Source organism: Mustela nivalis, assembly GCF_964662115.1.
Source record: "Mustela nivalis genome assembly, chromosome: 5".
In the NCBI taxonomy this organism is placed as follows: domain Eukaryota; kingdom Metazoa; phylum Chordata; class Mammalia; order Carnivora; family Mustelidae; genus Mustela; species Mustela nivalis.
The window spans coordinates 100,510,172-100,530,221 of NC_139024.1; the positions used below are offsets into that span (position 1 = coordinate 100,510,172).

Genomic DNA, 20,050 nt, shown 5'->3' on the forward strand with positions numbered 1-20,050 from the left:
TAAGAAGAGTAAAAATAAATTTCTGTGGAAACCATTTTAAAGTAATACTGTCATTATGTATTATGAACAAGGTGGTATCAAATTGCTAAATCACAACCACTTATTGATCAAAGCCTTGGACTTCTATTTACAAACTCCAGAGTTTTCTTAGGACTTTGAAGTAGTGCCAATATAATCAGAGTAAGACTATAAAGGTATCATGCAGGATGTCTTTCCAATTCCAAGAAATGGTTCCCAGTGGCTCTGAATAACTAGACATCATCACTGTCCTTTACCATTCAAAATATACATATATACACACATATATATGTCCAGTATGCTCTGTATTATGTGAATCTCATGTTCTATTTCATGTGATACCTATAAGCTATTCTGTCCAAATTCCAATTCCAGTTTTTTTTTATAAGTTCAGCTGTGATCCACGATTCATTCTGTTAAGTCTCCTCCATAATCCCTCCGTTCCATATTGTATATATACCTTCAGTGCTTCCTTCCCTCCCTCACATCCTAACACCTTCATTGAATCACTTCTTAATCATTTGCCTGAAAAGTAAACCCTCCAGTCACTTATTGTTTCCTTCCAGATGCTGCTGTGGAATGACTCCCCATGGGCTTCACCTAACATTCCAGCCATGTTCATCTGGCTGTGCAGACTCTGATTCCAGCACTCTAAAGCTTTTAAGCTCTTTCTTTCCAAGAAAACTCATAGCTAACACCATTATTTCCTCACAAAAACAGCTAACATCTGCAGACTGAAACATCAAAACAAAGAAAAAAATGTGCACACTTCTGCTAAAGTTGGATGCAAACTTTATCAGCCATTTTAGGCAATAAATCAATGTTCTTTTTTTCAATTTCCATTAAAAAATAAACCATAAAGGCTTATTTTCAATTTCCCCTCAGAGGAACTGTTAACAAACAGGTTACATGAAATGACTAATTAGTCTTTATGCCTTCCAGCTAAGCAAAGTAAGCTTCTACTTGGAAACCTAGTCTCTATCAAAATTTATCAGGTTGCTCAATAAGGTTTAATTTTATTCTGTACATAAATAGTTCATTTCAGCAGCATTATTTATTCAGTTTATTCGGTAAACAAGTATCCCAACAAACTGCTTATTCTAAATGAATGGTATTCAATGTTTTTAAAAATTATTGGTTAGAACCTGCATACTAATAACTTTGAATGGCATTAAAACAAATTCTTATAAAATCCTTTTTAAAACTTCCATCTTATTTGTTTTACAACCTCTGTTAATGGATATTCTTTTTTGGAAATAAGGTCCTTACAAGACAGAGACGAACCTCAAGCCTCCTCATTCCAGCTGTTTCCTGTATAGATCATAATGGCCTTTAGTCATGGGCAACTCCTTTAGATCAGTATTTCTCAAATTTTCATGTGCATGTGAATCCCCTGTAGAGCTTATTAAAACAGCTTCTTGGGCCCATCTCCAGAAGTCATTATTCATTAGGTCAGACTGGGTCCACGATTTTGCATTTCTAACCAGCTGACAGATAATAGTGATGTTATTGATGCAAGGACATCATTTAAGAACCATGGGTCTAGCTCAAGCCAACTTAAAAGAAAATCTATATGATCATGCTTAAGAGCCCACCACCATCAACTATAAAATCAGTTAAATCCCTCTGCCAATATAATGTAAAAATAACAAAAATTAAAATCACAATCCTTATATTAATATCTATACTAATCCCATAGCTTCCTAACTCTTTCCTTTCAAAGACCATTATTTCATGTCTAAGTGAAAATTATTTCTCTTGCCTCATCTGGACCATTCCAAATCGGTCTTCTCAGCATATGCTAGAGTAATTAATGGATGCAGTTGTAAACCGTAACACTAGAATCACAAACAATTCTACAAACTCTCTTTATAAAGTCTGCAAGTCATTTAAACATTTTTCTACCACTCATTAAATTTTCAGTGGTATTTGAAATACCAATATTGGTAACATCTATGTATATTAGAGCACACTGATAGGTACACAGAGTCATTAGGTTAATGCTGATTAGCTTGAGAGAATGGGAGGTGTTTGTTCAGGAAAGGCCTCAAGGTCTAATGCCGCCACCAGCAGGCCATCTGGCCTCTAGGGCTTGTTTTCAGTCCTTGTAGAGGGAAAAAGTTGGAGCATCAATGGCTGACTTACACAGATTTGGTATGGCAAGAGGAAGTCCTACTGTCCAAAGTGACAGAATACCAGTGGTAATAACGAATAGTGGTTATCGGAAAGTTCGAGATAATATATTCAATTCTCAAGGACACTCAAAGATGTCAGCAGAAAAAGCCAAGCAGTGAACTACAAGGCTGTGGGTGGGATAAATGAGAGGCACTGCGGAAGCTTCCGTACCAATAGATGCCTTCTCCTGCTTCTCCTGGATGCCCAATTTTCAGTGGTCTCTCCCAGTTTTTCTTCTATCAGCCCCATACAAAATGCCCTCAATTGTTCCAGTTCTTAATCTCTCTTGGTTCAGCTCATCATTTTCCCCTGAGTGCTCCAACTCCAAAAAACATGTGATATATGATCATTTACCCACCAATAAGAAATACGAACATCCATATATCCATAGATCTAAACCTACATACATGGAGATGCACAGTCATACTCACAGACATGTCTGGTCATGGATTGGGTGATATTCAGCAAGTAGGTATATGTGGTTGCAAATGATGATAAACCTACTCACAGGAACAACAAACTCTTGAGCTATAAATATTTGTCTTCAGGAAAATTAGAGCAATTGAAATGTATCGGCACTCAGAAAGTATTCAAATGTTTAATTACAACTAATAAATTATCAGCTAGGGTTCTCTGAAAGTATTAATATGTTCTGATAGGGATGTGAAAGCCAAAATGTGAAAAATAAAACATATGCCCTAGGCCAAATATCATTTACTCTGCCACAACAGTAATACAAGTAAGAATTATGTAAGAATATGCTCCGTTTTTTTCTGGTTTAGAACTCCTGTGGTCTTTATCACTTAGGAGAATCGTATATTTTGCAAATGATTAGGCACAAATTTAATTTTTCACACATAGTTTTTCTGCCTAGGAATTAAGGATGTATCTACTGTCTAGTGTGCCTTGGTCCTTTTTTCTTTCTTTTTTTTTTTTTTTAAGATTTTATTTATTTGACAGAGAAAGAGATCACAAGTAGTCAGAGAGAGAAGGGGAAGCAGGCTCCCCACTGAGCAGGGAGCCCAATGTGGGGCTTGATCCCAGGACCCTGGGATCATGACCTGAACAGAAGGCAGAGGCTTAAACCCCTGAACCACCCCGTCACCCTGCCTCAGTACATTTTAAACATTTCAAATTTCCTAAAAGAGCCCTTGGCATTCATCTTCTCTTATCCCTATTGGGTAATAAATAAGGTCTCCAATGACATTGGGAATCACAAAACAAAAGAAAGTTATTATATGTAGTTTGAGTGATTAGCTAATTTGATACCAAGTTTTGCCTGTGGTTTCATCAGAACCAGTTAAACAGGAGTTCATACAAAATTAATGACAAGAATCATTTTTATTTTCCTTTTCCAACAGTTTATAAAGAAGCTGCTGGTCTCCTTTTGCTTCTGCCTCCATTAGTAAAAGAAGAGCGGCATCAAAACTCACGAGGTTTGTGGCTTCCTCAGAGGTGAGTCCTACAGCCTTAGAACCTAATGCTCCCAAAGAACAAAGCCAGCCCCAGTGGCGAGGAGAAAGAAGGAATGACAGCAACAGGCCACCTCAATGTTCCCTACTTTGGCATTTTTAGAAATGCTGAGCAGAAATGGAAGGACAGCAAAACCATAATAAGTGCACCCTGACGGTGTAAATTCGACTCAAATGTTCGGTCATAATGTGACTGGTTCCTGAGCTCCTCATTTCTCAAATGGAAATCTCTTGAGGTTTGTCTCTTAGGAACACATTATAGGGCTAGAACAACTGTCTTGTGATCATGCGATTTCTTTTTTCTTTCTCACCCATTATCTTTTTTTATCTAATAATCAATTATATACAATTTGTTTCATCATCTTTACTTTCTGACCTTCAGTATCAAGCAGAAAATTCTTGTTTTCTATGCTTGTATACAATCCAGGTCTTCTTAATAAAGATTTTTATGAACCTCACAATAGCACTTCAGCACATTTTATGTGACTGAGATTTTTTCTTTTGTTCCATTTATCGTACCTTGGCGTGGTTCTACTGTACACACTATGGTTTTAGATGACCTCTTAGAAAACAGAATAAAGATGCAGTGGTTAAAGGAAATAGATTTTTCCAACAGAACTTAGCCAGGAACTTTCAATTGATATGTGAAGTCTACACACATAGTATTTGGTATGCATACAATGTATTTTACCTAAACTCTGACTTTTTGGTAGTACCTTAAGCCAACTGTACTTTCCCCAAGTTTAAGCTACCTACTGAAAATCTATGAAAGGCCATATTTCTCAGAAATATCCTATACAACCATTTCCCTGAGTACAGGGATAAAAGAAGTGCTGCTGTCAGGTACAGAGCGAAAGGGGATGGTAATGAAAGATTCAGGAATGATGGCATCATTTTAAAAAGTCTAAATAACTTCTCTCTAAAATAAAAAGGATTCTTTCAGATTCATCTACCTTGGATTTTAAGTGTTCAGTCTTGGGACACCGGGTGGCTCAGTGAGTTAAGCCTCTGCCTTCAGCTCAGATCATGCTCCCAGGATCATGGGATCGAGTCCCACAGTGGGCTCCTTGCTCAGCAGGAAGCCTGCTTCTCTCTCCGCCTCTGCCTACCACTCTGCCTTCTTGTGTGCTCTGACAAACAAACAAAGAAACAAACAAAATCTTTAAAAAAGTAAATAAATATTCGGTTTCAAAATGAACTAATGAAGGACGGTGAGCTGTATCATTTCACGTCATTTGTAACCAACTGCAATCTCCCTCCTTAACATGATAGATTAATCTAGAACCTTCCTAATTATGCTAAATGAAGTTACGGTAAATGAGTACAAAGCAATTTTCTTACAATTGAAGACCTTACTGCTCAACAGACTAAGAGGATGTAGCATAAGAAGTATTGGCTTTGGAAACGGTTATAGGTTCAAGGCCAGTGCCTCTACTAGTTATGTGGCCTGAGGAGTTTTTTATTAACTTTCTGAGCCTCCCTTTCCTCTTATTAAAAGTGAGGTAACAGGATCTGCTTTACGCAAATCTAAGAGTTCAGCCCTTAGCAAAGTCATTGGGATAAGTTTCCTATCTGATAAAGAGTGGTTGCTAGTACTGATGCTGTGTGAGGGGCGCTTGGTGGCTCCGTCTCTTACACATCTGCATTAGGCTGAGGTCATGATCTCAGGGCCCTGGGATCCAGCCCCACATGAGGGACTGCTTCTCCCTCTCCCACCCACCCTGCTTGTGCACTCGCTCTTGCTCTCTCGAGCTCCCCGTCCACTAAATAATAAAATCTTAAAAAGAATATACTGATGCTGTGTGATTTCCCAAACTCTTGTTAATAATACTCTATCAACAGTTTATATAGCATTTTATATCTCCTGTATTCTTTCATTTGTCCCATTTGGTAAGTCAGTTGGAAATCTAGAGCAGGTATGCTAAAATGACACCACTGCCCCTGAATAATAATTTTTGGTTGAGACAAATGATTGACATTCTATTTAACAAGTTATCACTCTTCCTTTCTCACCAAAAGGTCAATATCTGTATGCATTCTTTTAAGAGCAAATAGATATTTAAGAGATCTAGCTCTCTAGAGAGGAGTACTTACAGAGGCGTATGTTCCATCTCCTTGAGCTCAAGTTTTTCTTTCAATATTTTCTAGAGCATACATTTAGCAGAATTATATTCAATATTAAAATCATGTCATAAGGGAATGGGGACTAAGTGATAGCAGACATTCATGAGTGAAACTCTGAATAACTACATCTGTTTCTCCACAGGTCTTGCAAATGTCTTTTAAACACAGCCCTAAAACCTAGGCAAACAGAACTCCAAATTGCCCTCAGCTTTTTAGGTTTGACCAGGTCCACAGCGTTCTATAAAATGCAAGATTTGTAACAGTGCCGTAGCATTTTAAAAAATCTGAGAATTCTCAGTCCTTAAATCACAATTCTCAGAAAGTAGAAATTGTGTCTAAGTAAAATAAGATTTGTATTTGGACTTCAACATTAACCTATGTGATCAGCTTCGATTTCACAGTGAAATAAATACAGATTGAGGAAAGAATTTAAAAAGTGAATGCCAGACTCCGAACACTCAGTGGGTTACAGATGTATGAAAGTGGTGGCAGAAAGCCACTCCACTTCCTTCAAGCTCCAAAAACATTTGGAAGGAAGCCCCAGAAGGAAAGACGTCTGACAGACATGTTCTCGTTGGGGTTTCCTGCCTCCTTGTTTGCCAAGCTTCCTAGACCCCGTTGCTTGTTAATAAAGTTCACCAAGAAGGCTTTATGAAATGCTGATTTCATAGAGTGAAACTTGTATTAAAGGCATTTTTATGTAGTCAAAGTTTCCTGACATCTGCATTTCCCTACTTCACAAATCCAAGGAAGCGTGACTTGGAAAGTTAACGAGCGTAAGGTGACATTTGATGCGCTTACTATCAGTGGGATATTCAGGCCAAACACTGAATCCAAAACCAGAGACTGTGGCTTAGACACTGCAATAGAGAAGCTGCTTCACCCTGAGGGTATCATTATACCCCTCAGTGTTCCTACCCTCCCCTCCCATAAAACAGAGTCCCTAGAAGATGCATATTATACACCGTGTGAATTAACTCTGTAAAAACAAAGATATGGAAAGTGAATGAATAGCTAGATTCTACCTTCTTAGCCAGGAAAGAAAAAACAAAGCAAAACAAAATTAGCACGTGGATTGAAAATCTACGTTATCCTCCAATGTGAAAAATAATACAGCACAGCTAAAACTACTAACTCTAGCTTACAAAAGTACTATTTTTGATATTACTTGTGTCAATCATAAAGTCTGTTAATATGGCTGAAAGCACCTGAAGTTTGTCCTGTGGGTGTTAATATGTTTAACACGCAGAAACAATTTCGTTCTGGAAACATTTTTAAAAGATCTGTGTCTTGGGGTGCCTGGGTGGCTCAGTGTGTTAAAGCCTCTGCCTTCGGCTCAGGTCATCATCTCAGGGTCCTGGAATCGTGCCCTGCATCGGGCTCTCTGCCTGCCTCTTTGCCTACTTGTGATCTCTGTCAAATAAATAAATAAAATCTTAAAAAAAAAAAAAAGATCTGAATCTTTAGGGCTCCTGGATAAGAGAGAGATAAATAAAATACAGTTTCTTCTGTTAAGAAGCTCTCAGTCTAGCACTAAAAATACTGTATATTTAATATGGAGATACTTCCATCCATTCAAACATACTTGGTGGGGAACTCTACTTCCCAGTGGAAGATGGGCCCACTAAGCCCTAGCCAGGAATTGGGGTTAGGGGAGGTGAGGGACATAAGCCAAACAGGCATAAGATTCACCACTTGCAAAACTAAACAACCATTTTCAAATCAAACATGAAGACAATTAGTAAGGCAATTGTTAAGATTGAGGCCTTTAAATTCTTTTTCCCTGTAAGAGACAATGGACCAGATAGAAGATACAAATGTAGGTTGATATGTATATACGCAGACACAGAAATATTCCTAATTAAATGAATTTTACTGTATTAATCCTGCTCAAAAATCTTCAATCATCATACTCTGACCAGGAATGCCTCCTATCTGTCCAAATCCCATTTGACCTCCCATATACCTCCAACACAAAGCCTGTTATCATCCTCACTGACCCTCTTGCATTAGAACATATTTACAGGCTTATATTTGTAACTGAATTGCAATCAAGGAATGCGGGGAAAAGCAGGATTCAGACTAAAAGCAGGATGAAGAAATGAGCTTTTGGGAGTAGTGCTGTTGGGACACAATTTCTAGTGTTTCTATCTCCCCTTCTTGCCCAGTAGGGTCCTTAGCACCTTGCCAACATCAGAGAGCCAAAGCTCAGCCCTTCCTCTCTCTAAACCATGGAAGGAAACATCAGCTCCTCTTATCAAAATCATGTTTGTAATGCACAGCTCTGATTCCTTAATCACTGATGTAGAAAGCAGTTTTGGTTACATTTTATATTTTTCAGCGAGCCTTCCCACTTCTTGGCTTTCCATTACACTATTACTAGACTTTCATATAAATGAGGCATAAAACATGTTATGCTAAAAGCATAAACATCTAAAAACTTGAACCATGTTCTAAATTATCTTCACATAAAATTCTCTTTATATAAAGTCTGATTTCAGAATGCATGTTTTGGAAACAAGATCTCCCCACCAGTATTACTTTCTGAAGAAAAGAACATAAAAATTGACGCCAAATTGGTCATATGTTGAAGAAATGCAACAGCACCTCAGTGTTCGCTTCGGAATGAATTCTGATCACTCAGAAAAGGAAGATCATCCAAAGGGGAAGATGGAAAATTTCTGGTAATTTAAAGACAACTCCTGCCTGCTGAGTAATTATGATTAGGGTCTGTAGGGCTGAATATATACCAACATTCAGAAATGTCCTAATGGTCTCATTAAAGCCTCACCATGGAGCTATCCATCAAGGATAACAAAATCAAGCATCCACTGACACAAAGATAATGTGGACGCCAGAGGCAGAGAAGCATACAAATGAAGACCGCAAGTCCTGCTTAAGGCCTTTCTATGTAGTAATCTTCTACCTGTAGTCTTGACCAAAGTATTTCCAGAGGTTAAATTCTGCTCACCTGTGCCACAGCCAATTTGCATCTCCCACTTAGATTAATAATAGAGGGACTGGCAGGAGGAAACAGGGATTCTGTATGTTGCTTTTATTAGTAGGGCTACAAGCAGGTTGGACAATCACGTTCAAATCAGAATTTCTGTTAAAACAATATTTCCCAAATACACGATTCTGCTTTAGCTCTTTTACCATGATCTGTTCCATGAGAGTGACCCATAAAGTCATGGTTCTGCACAGTCTAGCCCCTTAGGTGAGGAGGAAAAATAAAAAAGAAACAAAAATAAAAGCTAAACTTGGAAAGGGAGAGACAAGGAGAGAAGAAAGGGTCAGGGAAAGTTACAGCACAGAGTGAATAAGCATAAAGAAAGCCAGAAGACTTGGAGGAGTTTGCAGCTAATGAAAAAAACAAGAACACCGAGTGGGGGGAGGGAAGGAAGTGAAAGCCAGCTGGAATAAGAGAAAGCAAGAAATACAGGAGCCAACAGAAATCCAAGGACAGAAAGTATTGGAGATTGAAAGGAACAGGAAATTTATTGGAAACCAAGTTGTTTTTCCTTTTGTATCCAATGCAATTCTATTCCAGGCAGAACTCTAGTCTCAACCTCAAAGAGGACAGAAGGGAAGTTGAAACTCATTGGAGTCTTTCCTGGAGAGTGGCCAGGAGCACTGGAAAGATAGATTAGGGAAAACATGATAGGACAGCAGACCCTCTGAAAGCAGATACAGGGAGAGAGGGGTGGCTGTCTCACCCAGCACAGGATTTTCAAAATTAAGACAAAACAAAAAAGGAACAAAGTGATAGTTGGGCTCTATCTCAGAGCTACTGAATCGGAATTTCTGGTACATTTAGTAAACACCTCAAGTGATTCTTATCACCCGGAAAAGCCAAGAAAACATCGATCTAGTAGTGAACATTGGGAACTCTGAAACTAGAGCTGCCGGATTTCCTTCTGAGCTCTGTTATTCATTAGCGCTGGACCATGCACAAATTATTTTACGTTTCTGTACCCCAATTATTCAGTTTATAAAATGGGTTGTTGGGAGTATGAAATGAAGTATTGTACATAAAGCAGTTAGGCAGGACCTAGCACCTATTGATAACCTCCACAGTGGTAGCTCTAGAACTATAGAAGTACTCTGAATAGAAAACTCATACAAAACAATGCATCTTAATTGATTAAAAACTAAAATATGAAAAAGGAGTAAGAAGGCTGCATCTTAGATGCAGTATGCATGTGATGAAGTATGCACGGGAGCATTCTTCCCAGCGGTACAGAGACCACGCCACAAACATCAGGCTTTCTGCTCTTGGTCTCAGCATTCATGAGTTGGGAATCACCATGTGAACAAACTTGACAGAAAGCTTTCTTTTTTTTTTTTTCTTTTTCTTTTTTCAAAAGTACGTATGAGTCACTTCAAATTAAAGGGGACTCCAAGATTTGGAGTCTCCATGCTCAAAAGAGGAGGACTCTCTTGAAAGGCAAGAAAGCCAGGACTTGGCTGATGTGGAGAACCCAAAGAGAACCACATCCAACCCAAGACCACTGGGAATCAAACACAGGGTAACCCACCTTATTTTGCAATCCTGTATAGTCTTTAGTCACTTCCCCTCTATTACTTCCAACCATCTATTTCCTCTATAGAACCCCAAGTAGTTCTCTGCCTTTCTCATTATGTGAAGACTCAAGTTCTTTCCTTTTCCATCTGGAAACTCAGCTCTGTCGTACAAGCTGCACCACATTCACAACCTCTACTGGACTATTCCCATCATCTTCTGACCTTAAATGAAGACCTGATCACCCCTACAGAAAGCATCTGCCCGGTAACCCTCTCATATAGAGACTGCTTATCTTTCTAGGACTTGCTTAGTGACCAGAAGTATGGATGGCATCTGCAGCTATTACTTCCTGAAAACTGTAGCCCTTTATTTGTACAAAAACTTCTCTTCCTTTGAGATCCAAGTGATTTGGCCATATGGTCCTTTAGCTCTTTTTGAGGACTTGTATCCTTTATATCCCGAAGCCATTAGAACTTAGTTTGCCAGTTTTCTTACCTCCCAGTTTTGGCATTATTTGGTAGTTTACTCAATGTCCTGGTGAACCTTCTATCCAATATTAGATTTCCACTGAAATTTACTGGATTTTACTTTAGTTGAGCCATTAATTCACATAGTCATACATAGGACTTATTATTGCTTGTGACTGCTCACTTACTAAGATTCTGACCACGAATATTTTCAACTTTCTAACTTTGTTGCCCGTGAATAAAATCATAATCTACATCAGTACTACAAGTCATTAAGCACCTACTTCTACCTACTTCCACCTGTGACATACCTTAGGTTAACAAAGAGTCTTGAGAACAGCAATACACCTGGTAACATGCTAGCTGAGGACTCATGGTGTAATAATAATGAAACAGACTTTTTCCTCAAGATGAATGAGTTCACTCTGTGAAATACATCTTTTGTTCTAAACAAGCGTATTAACTTAAATCTAAAATAAGGACACCAAAAAAAGTATAAAAAGCCTCAAAGATAAGAAATATAATGTGGTGAGTGAGGCTGATAGATACAGCAGAAAATAGGATAAACATATCAAGAGTCACATGTAATCACACATAATTAAAGGTAAATTCACCTAATTAAGAATAGAGACAAATCAGATAAGCAGCTTAGCTTATTAGAGACACAATTTAAAACAAAATGACAGAAAAATAGATGTGAACTGTCCTAAGGTACTTTTTTTTTTTTAAGACAACTAAAATTACAGGAGCTATACATTCAGATAAAAACATTACAATGTAAATTTAGAAAACAAATACAGGATTTTCTCTTCAAAAAATAAAAACAGTTGTTAGCATGTCATACATATGCACAAAGATACAAACATACACATATAGAAGAGAGGATCAGCAAATCTACAAAGTACTTTATAAATCAACTGATAAAATATATAGATGTCTCCCAAGGATTAGGAATCAACAAAGAGAAAGAATCAACCAGTAATGAAATAAGGCAATGCAAAAGATTATGAAAATAAAATTTGTTTACCACCAACTCTATGTCCATAAAAGAAAAAGAAAAGATATGAAATAAACTTTTATCAATAGACACAAAATGTCATGAAGGGACTACACATTTAATCATTCATTGATTCACTCAGTAAATTTTACTGAACTATGTCACAGTGAAGAAGTAAATAGCACATTGCTTCTCAAAGGCCCGATATTGAAGTTGAGCACAATGTTTCTTATTTTTAAAATATCTTCTTTCTCTTTTATAATTTTTCTTTATAGTGAAAACCATCGGAATAGCCTGTTTTTCTATGAAGTATTACTTTCTCATAAAGCATCCAATCTTGAGCTTTAAATTATTACCCTATACAAACTTTTGGCTGCAAGTGCTGGAAATCTAATGTATAGCATAGTGATTGTTAATAATACTGCATTATATACCTGAAAGTTGCTAGGGACATAGATATTATATATTCTTAACATAAAAAAGAAATCGTAATTCTGTGATGGGTCTCTGGTGTTAGCTAATGCTAAGGAGGTAATCATCCTGCAGTATCTAAGTGTGTCAAAGCTGTACATCTTAAGCTTACACAATGTTACATGGTTATATCTTATAAGGCTGGGAAGGTAAATAGTTACTCTAAACAGTTTGTATATTACCTGGAATACAACTACTGCAAAATTTTTATAATATGGTAAATTAATATATTTTTACAACTTCAATCACATTGCATAATTGTCTGTTTTTTTTTTATATTTTCCTTCTTATATTGTTAGCATTTCAACTAGCTTGTACAGAGGGAGTTTCTAACTAAGAACAACCAGAAAATCTAGACAAATGTTAATGAAAACACTTGTTAGATAGCCTTAGAAAATTGCCAAGGCAGTGAGTACTTAAAGTGGCCAATATACCATGCAGAAGAAAGACAAAGTGGTAAGACCAACATTGACCATGACTTCATCTTGAAACATTTGCCAATTTGAAGACCAACATTGACCATGACTTCATCTTGAAACATTTGCCAATTTGATATCAGCAGTTGAAAAGATCATCAGAGCTTTTAGAAGCCTTAAAGGCAGAGGAGAAAATACTTTGATGTTGGGTCCCAACCGGGAGACACCCAGGTAAACATCCTAGGCTTTTTAGTTAGAACCACTGAACAGCAACAAAATAAAAGGGTGAAGAGAGAAAGACAAAGCCTCACAAATAAAGTAGGTCCAAACTCAAATCAGCTCAGCATCTGATTGGCTTAAGATAATCTATCCTTATATTTACTATTTGCTAAAAGCTAAAAATAATCCTTTCCACATCTCAGAACTGTTAGAATGGCTACTTTAAAAAATTCAAGCAAGTGCTGCAAAGGATGTTGGAGGGTTGGGGGGCGATGCCTCCTGTACTATCGGTAGGAATGTAAATTGGTGCAGCCCCTTGGAACACAGTATTGAGGGTCTTCCAAAAATTAAAACTAGAACTTCCATATGATCCAGTAATTCCACTTCTAAGTATCCAGAAGAAAGGAAATCATTATATTGAAAAGGTACCTGCACCCCCATGTTCACTGCACCATCATTTATAATAGCCAACTTTAGTGTCCATCAACAGACGAATGAAAAGTAAGATGTAGTATAGATAGACACACATACATATTTTTTAGCTTTAAAAAAATTCCTTTCATTTGTGACAAGATGGGTAGACATTAAGGGCATTATGCTTAATGAAATAAGTCAGGCAGAGAGAGACAAATACAGTGAGGTATCATTTATATGTGGAATCTAAAAAAAGCAAACTCAGATAGAGAACAGATTGTTGCCAGAGGTGGGGTTGGGGTGGGGAGGACAAACAAGGGGAAGTAGGAAAATAAGGGGGAAAAAAGAACCCTTTCTGGGGAAGGATAATTTGAGGTGTCTCAAATTAGGTCTGTAATTTTTATTTCAGGTATCTAACACACACCCCAAAGTCAGTAAGTATTTGAGGAGAAAAGATAAATAAATCAGACCCACTAGAGATCTGAATATTGGAGTTATCAGACATGGAACTTAAAATAACCCTGATAAATACTCAAGAATTCATGGCAAGATGGAAAATTGTGGCAAAGAACAAAGAAGTGGTTTAAAAAATAACAGAAATGCATTAACTCAAAAATATAAAATTAAACTCAATAAATTAGATTGGCAGCAAATTACAACTCGAGAGAATTAGTGAAATGGAATACAAGTGAGAAGAAAATATTCAGAATGAACGTGGAGCAAAAGGATGAAAGATACAAAAATGAATGTAAGAAATAGATGGAGCACAGGGAAAGTTTAAAGATTTTTCAAATTATAAGCCCAAGTGGATGGATTAAAAAGGAAACAGAAGTAATACTTAAGGAGAAATGGTTGAAAATTCTCTAAAATCTATGAAAGCCAATAAAGCATGGACCCATACATCCAAAAAATGCTACAAACCACTGGCAAATGCAAATAAAATTAAATCTAGACACATCACAGTCATACTGTTGGAACCCAAAGACAGTGAGAAGACTATCATCAAAGAAGCAAAAATAAGACTAATAGTTCATTTCATTGTCTGGCTTCCATTGTACCGATCTACATTTTGTGCTGCTGTCATGCATTTTAATTCTTTATATGGCATATATATTTATGGCCAATATTAACTTGCATTTATGTACATCATTATCAAAATAAATGTAATTTCAAACAAAACTTAAATCCTATTTTTACTAAAGACTATAGAAAAAAATACTACTTCTAGCTGAAGGAAAATAATTTCAGATGGAAAGATGCAGATGAAGAAAGGAATGAAGACCAAAGGAAAGAAGAATATTCTAATATAAAATGTCTATCAACTGTATACATACAGATAATAAATATAAAATTAACATATACAACAATATAAAAAGCAGAAGTCAGTAATGGAGCTAAAATACTATATTATGCATGTTTAATAAGTTGCAAAGGTACCAATTTACATAATATTTTAAGAAGTCCAGGTCATGTATTGACATCTTATAGATAGCAACTAAGAGTATAGTAAAAACAGCATATAATTAACAAGTTATGGTAGGGGGAAAATGAATAAAAGCATATCACTCAAAAGAAGCTATAAAAGGAAAAAAAGGGGAAAAAGCATAATAGAATGAAAAGAGGGAAAAAAGAACATTTGAGACAAATTTAAAAAAACAAACAATGGAATGGTACATTGGTTCTTTTCTGAAAATTCTTCCCCAGTCATCCTAAGGTTTTTAGCAAATGTACTAACAAATGCATAGCTACAGATTAAAAAGCATATAGTCACATTATCCTCAAGTTAAATTTATGCAGAAATATATTTAAGTTAAAGTCTCAAAACATTTTAACACCAAATACTTTCTTTGAACCATAATTTTTGCTGAGAGCAAATGTAACTTAAAATCATTCAGGATATAATGTACAATAACCATATGTTTAATATCACATAATCTACAATTTTGCTTTTATACATCTACTGCATTTAAAATATTGTTTGTATTAGAATTTAGGCCCTGGAGAATTTTATTGTCACAACAGGGTATTAATATATGAAAAAAATTAGTTACTGCTTAAGCAGCACCTGCAAATCAAAAAGGAATTACTTTACCAGGTACCTTACATTTATTCAAAATCTTAAAATACACCAATTAAGGCAGCTTCTCCATCCCTATTTTAAAAGAGACAAACATAGAAAATAAAACAGGCCTGAAGAGATAGCTTGAATGATAGGATAATCAATTTTAACTACCTGCTCTATGAAAGGAATCTTCTGAAAAATCGGGGTCATTAGCAAAAAATTAGAGACTCAAAAATTTAATTAGTGGAGTAGTGGTACAATAAATCTTTTATTCACTCACCTCTTCTGTATTGGATAATAAATTGTTAGACTTCAAATGTATGTGTGTCTACTTTTACACATACACAACTCCAGTATTTTTCATCCTCATAATTTATCAGGGATATATTATTATCTCTCATGCATAAACTGAAATTTTAAGACCTAGCCAGGATATTTCCTGCACAAAGTCACAGAATGAACTGATAGCAGAAAAAGATCTAGGTTTCCAATCTTGCATTGCCTAGCACAGGATTCTTTCAAAATGTAGTATTCTATCTGTCCCAACGATTTCCAAATTGTTTCAAATTCCAGAGATCCTGCTCATGATGCTCTCTGCCAGATTTTATATTGACTTGTTAAGCACAATGCTGTCTCATCAGCACCACCCAGAATCCATTTTCAACTCTTCTCCCCATCAAAGCCTGACTAGCCCCCCGTGAGATGAAAAGGTAAGACACAAACAGTAGTAATATCCATCTTCTATCATGAAGACCAAACTGTATTGACATCAAGTATTCATTCTCATCACATTAGCATTAACTAATATTTATCAGGGTACCACAAGGTACCAATCATTGATTTGGCAAGTGCTACGAGGAATTTCATGGTCCCCATAAGCCATGAGATCAACATTCAATCATGTTTTCATTCAGTAAGCATTTACTGGCCATGAAAAACTAACCGGACATTCTGTTAGTTGCTGTGAATGGTGGATGTTTCCCATACTTTTATGATGCCTAGACTCTGGTAGGGAACTACACATCAAATAATCACAAAAATAAATATGTAATTCATATTCTATATAAAGAACTGTCCACTGAGCCATATAGGATAACAAGAGCTGCTTGCTTTAAGAGTCTGGGAAAGAACTGATGAGAAGGTAACATTTGAGTTGACATCTGAAGGGTGAACATAAGTTAATTCATTAAAAAGAACCTTTCCAGCAGAGGGGAAAACAGAAAGACCAGGACTCCAGAGGAAGAATTGTTAGGAATTCAGAGAGGGCCACCTGGCAAGAACAAGACAATACCTTAAGATGATGCAAAGAGATGCAATGAAAATAACAGAGAATGCTTTAGAGACACATTGAAAGTTTTGGTATTCATTCCTAAAAGCAATGGAAAGGCACACCAAGCTATAAAACAAGGGATCAGCAGGATACCATTCGAAACAGACAACATCTCCCAACCAGCTACATGAACAGGGGGTTGCAGAAGGACTGCAATTGTCTAGTAGACCGTGAGAGAGAATGCCATTTTAAAATTGGTAGTAGGGACGCCTGGGTGGCTCAGTTGGTTAACCAGCTGCCTTCAGCTCAGGTCATGATCCCAGCGTCCTAGGATAGAGTCCCACATCGCGCTCCTTGCTCGGCGGGGAGCCTGCTTCTCCCTCTGCCTCTGCTGCCACTCAGCCTGCCTGTGCTCGTGCACTCTCTCTCTCTCTGGCAAATAAATAAACAAAATCTTTAAAAATAATAAAAATAAAATAAAATAAAATTGGTAGTAGCAGCAAAAGTTGGGAAAAAGAGATGGATTTCAGAGAAATTGGAAGAGCTAAATTTGCAGGACTTAAGGATACTTCGGATGTGGAAAAATGAAAATGAAGAGCTCTTGCCTGGTGGTGTATAGAACTGAACAGACTGTGATGGTTTCTCACAATAGCAAGTACTGGGGAAAGTCTGGGGTTGAAGGAAGGAGAACGTGAATCCAGTTTTGGAAATGGTGAGTTTGAACTGCTTTTGAAATATCCAAGTGATGATGTCCAGTGAGCAGCTACACATCAGCACTGTAGCCTAAGAGGGAGATAGGAATATAAATCTGGAGGACACAAATATATAAACAGTAACTGAAACCCTGAGTATGGATACAAAGTCATGAGGAACTCGTCATTTACCGGACAGCAACAGGTCACAGAGTCTGACTTGTGCCAGACCAAGGAACCAGAGACTCGCCTGGCTTAAAGCACTTACAGGTGTTATTAAACAGATGCCAACGAAGATCAGTTGCAATGAGTTAAGTGTCAGATGTCAACGGTGCGGAGGTCAAATAAGACAACATATAAAAAACTATAATTCAATGAGCAGGACTGAAAAAGAATGATGCATAAAATGCCATAGAAGCACAGAAATGGGGCATTAACTCTGGGTGGAGTGAAGAGTTGATTAAAGGACGTGACATTTAAACTGTGTTTGAAAAATGAGTAAAGAGTTCCCAGGCAAAGAAGTCAGAGGAAGAAGTCACTATTTCATGAAGGTAGAGCTATTTCTCACACTCCTAGTCACTTTGGATTACCCTGCTTCTACATCTTAAAAGGGCAAAGCAGACATCCTCAGGTAGCAGCCAAGCTTCCATCACTGCTCCCACGGCCCACGAAATCAGAACATGAGGGAGAGAAATACAGTATTAACACAGCAACAAACATCATGTAAAGTCTCAGAGTTAGGGAATAAAAAGAGCATTCCTGATTCTATAACAGACTGAATAGGAATATTAAAAAAAAAAAAGTTATAAAAGCAAAGTTATTATAAAAGCAAAAAGTCAAATTAGAATGTAGAAAAATTCAATAGACAGGGGATCATATGATCAGAATAACTTCCCCTCTCATGCATTTTCAGCAAAAGGCTTCAGGCCAGATGACCATGGCCATCTTTTAAGTAATGAGGAGCAATGTATCTTCTGATTGGTTTTGAAAGAATCCACAAATGCTGAATTACTATTTGTAGAACGAAGACCACAATTTCACATACTGATACACTAAACTGAGAATACGCTGAAAGTAAAACTATAGGAAAAATGGGTACCTAGTATTGGAAGAGTTGATTCAAAGCCACATAGTCAAATTATGTTTACCCACTGAAATATTATAATTAATCCATTATTATTTACAAGATGAATCAGGGACAAACATTTTTGCATCCAGCAAAAAATAAAAAAAGAGTGAAACCCTTATACTGACTGCCCCTCCCTTTTCCCATGCTTTAACATTCACATAACAATGGTCACTGTTACTACTTGGTGGAATTTTACATTTTGAGCTCTTTAAAAGGAAAAGCGCATTTCTTTTTCCATTTACCTCCCATTTTTTTGAGTGCAGTAAGCTGCAAACACGTGGATACAATTAAGTTGCCTATTAAACTGGGCATTCCGGAATCACGGGGATATCAATTTGGCTTTGAAAGTGCTGTTTTTTCAAGCTTGTTTAAGTGTGTGTTGAAGCATAAAAACATTAAGGATAATTAATGATAGGCTAGATAATTTCATCCTATGATGTTTTCCTAGCCTTACATGCTGGCTTCATTCCTCTTTCTGCCACACATTGTCCCCTTTGTTACACAGTACAGGGAAGGAACTGAAAATTAAAGGCACTGTCCCTGGAGGAATGCTTACAGATACGCGTATTCTCTAATGCAGCCCCTCCAAGGGAAAAACAAAGAAGCAGTTTCCGTTAGGCGTCCTGCAAAAGGCCACAGGTAGAGATTTTGCTGGGTCTGAGCTATAGAGGCGAGTCTGCATGTTCACAACACAGAGAGGATAGGGAATCTTTTAAGAGGTGAGGCCTAAACAAGACGGAACTGCTGCAGGGAGGACCCTGGGGTGCGGTGGTGACATAACAGGGAGGGCCCTGGGGCGCGGTGGTGACATAACAGGGAAAGAGCCGGCTGTGTGCAAAAGGGTGGGGACACCCTGGGCCGCGAGGTGGTACCTGCGCAGGGTCGAGCGCCCCAGCCACTGAATCCCCGATCCAGAGATGCTCCCGGAGAAGCTGCTGGTAGCTGAGGCAGTGCTTCACCGCAGATGGCACATTCCCCATGGCAGGGCCTGGGACTGCAGACGGCGATAGGAGGGCGCCAGGAGCCGGGAGGAGAGGGATGCCGAGCGAGCTGCGCCAGCCCAGAACACGCCCCTCCGGGCCACAGGCGGCCAGCACGAGCCCCGCTCCTCCGCTCACTGCGTCGGCGCCGGGAGGGTGGGGAGCGGGCAGCACTCCCGGCCGCGCCCGGGGCTAAGAGTGCCGGAGGCACCTGCGGCGAAGGCCCGCGGCACTCGGCACTCGTAACCCGAGAAGAAAAGGAATTGAGCCCAAGGATGTTCAGGTGTGGCGCATTTTCCTTACTGCGCTGAGCGTGCCGGGCTCTCTGCACACGCCCCACTTTCCGACTTCTCACCTGATTCAGCTCTTAAGAGAAAGGGTGTAAATAAAAGGAAGGGCGCATGCGTTTTTGTGCTGGTGAGTTGCTCCTTTCCAGCAGCAGACTTTCATGCTTAATGTAGATTTGCCCAGCGTTGAACTCACTTGAGTTTATGCTTGATGACAATAAGCTCTATTTTTAAATATTTTGAGCTTGTTTGCAAGCTTATAACACAACCTAATAAAGAAGAAAATATAAACAGTATTACATTGGGGGAGATGTCACAGGTAACTTGGTTAA

General features: G+C 37.9%; 1 protein-coding gene across 2 annotated transcripts in view; it reads right to left on the reverse strand.

Moving 5' to 3' along the window:
* HMGCLL1 (3-hydroxy-3-methylglutaryl-CoA lyase like 1) overlaps nucleotides 1-19,803 on the reverse strand; it is a 193,936-nt gene extending 174,133 nt beyond the window's left edge. For both annotated transcript variants that reach the window (XR_014311942.1, XM_082731243.1), the window contains exon 1: nucleotides 19,324-19,803. Coding sequence is in view for 1 of the 2 variants with exons in the window: in XM_082731243.1 (XP_082587369.1) it covers nucleotides 19,324-19,431 (108 nt within the window). In the remaining variant the exon portion in view is untranslated. The remainder of the gene's footprint in view (nucleotides 1-19,323) is intronic.
* Nucleotides 19,804-20,050: the final 247 nt, after the last annotated feature.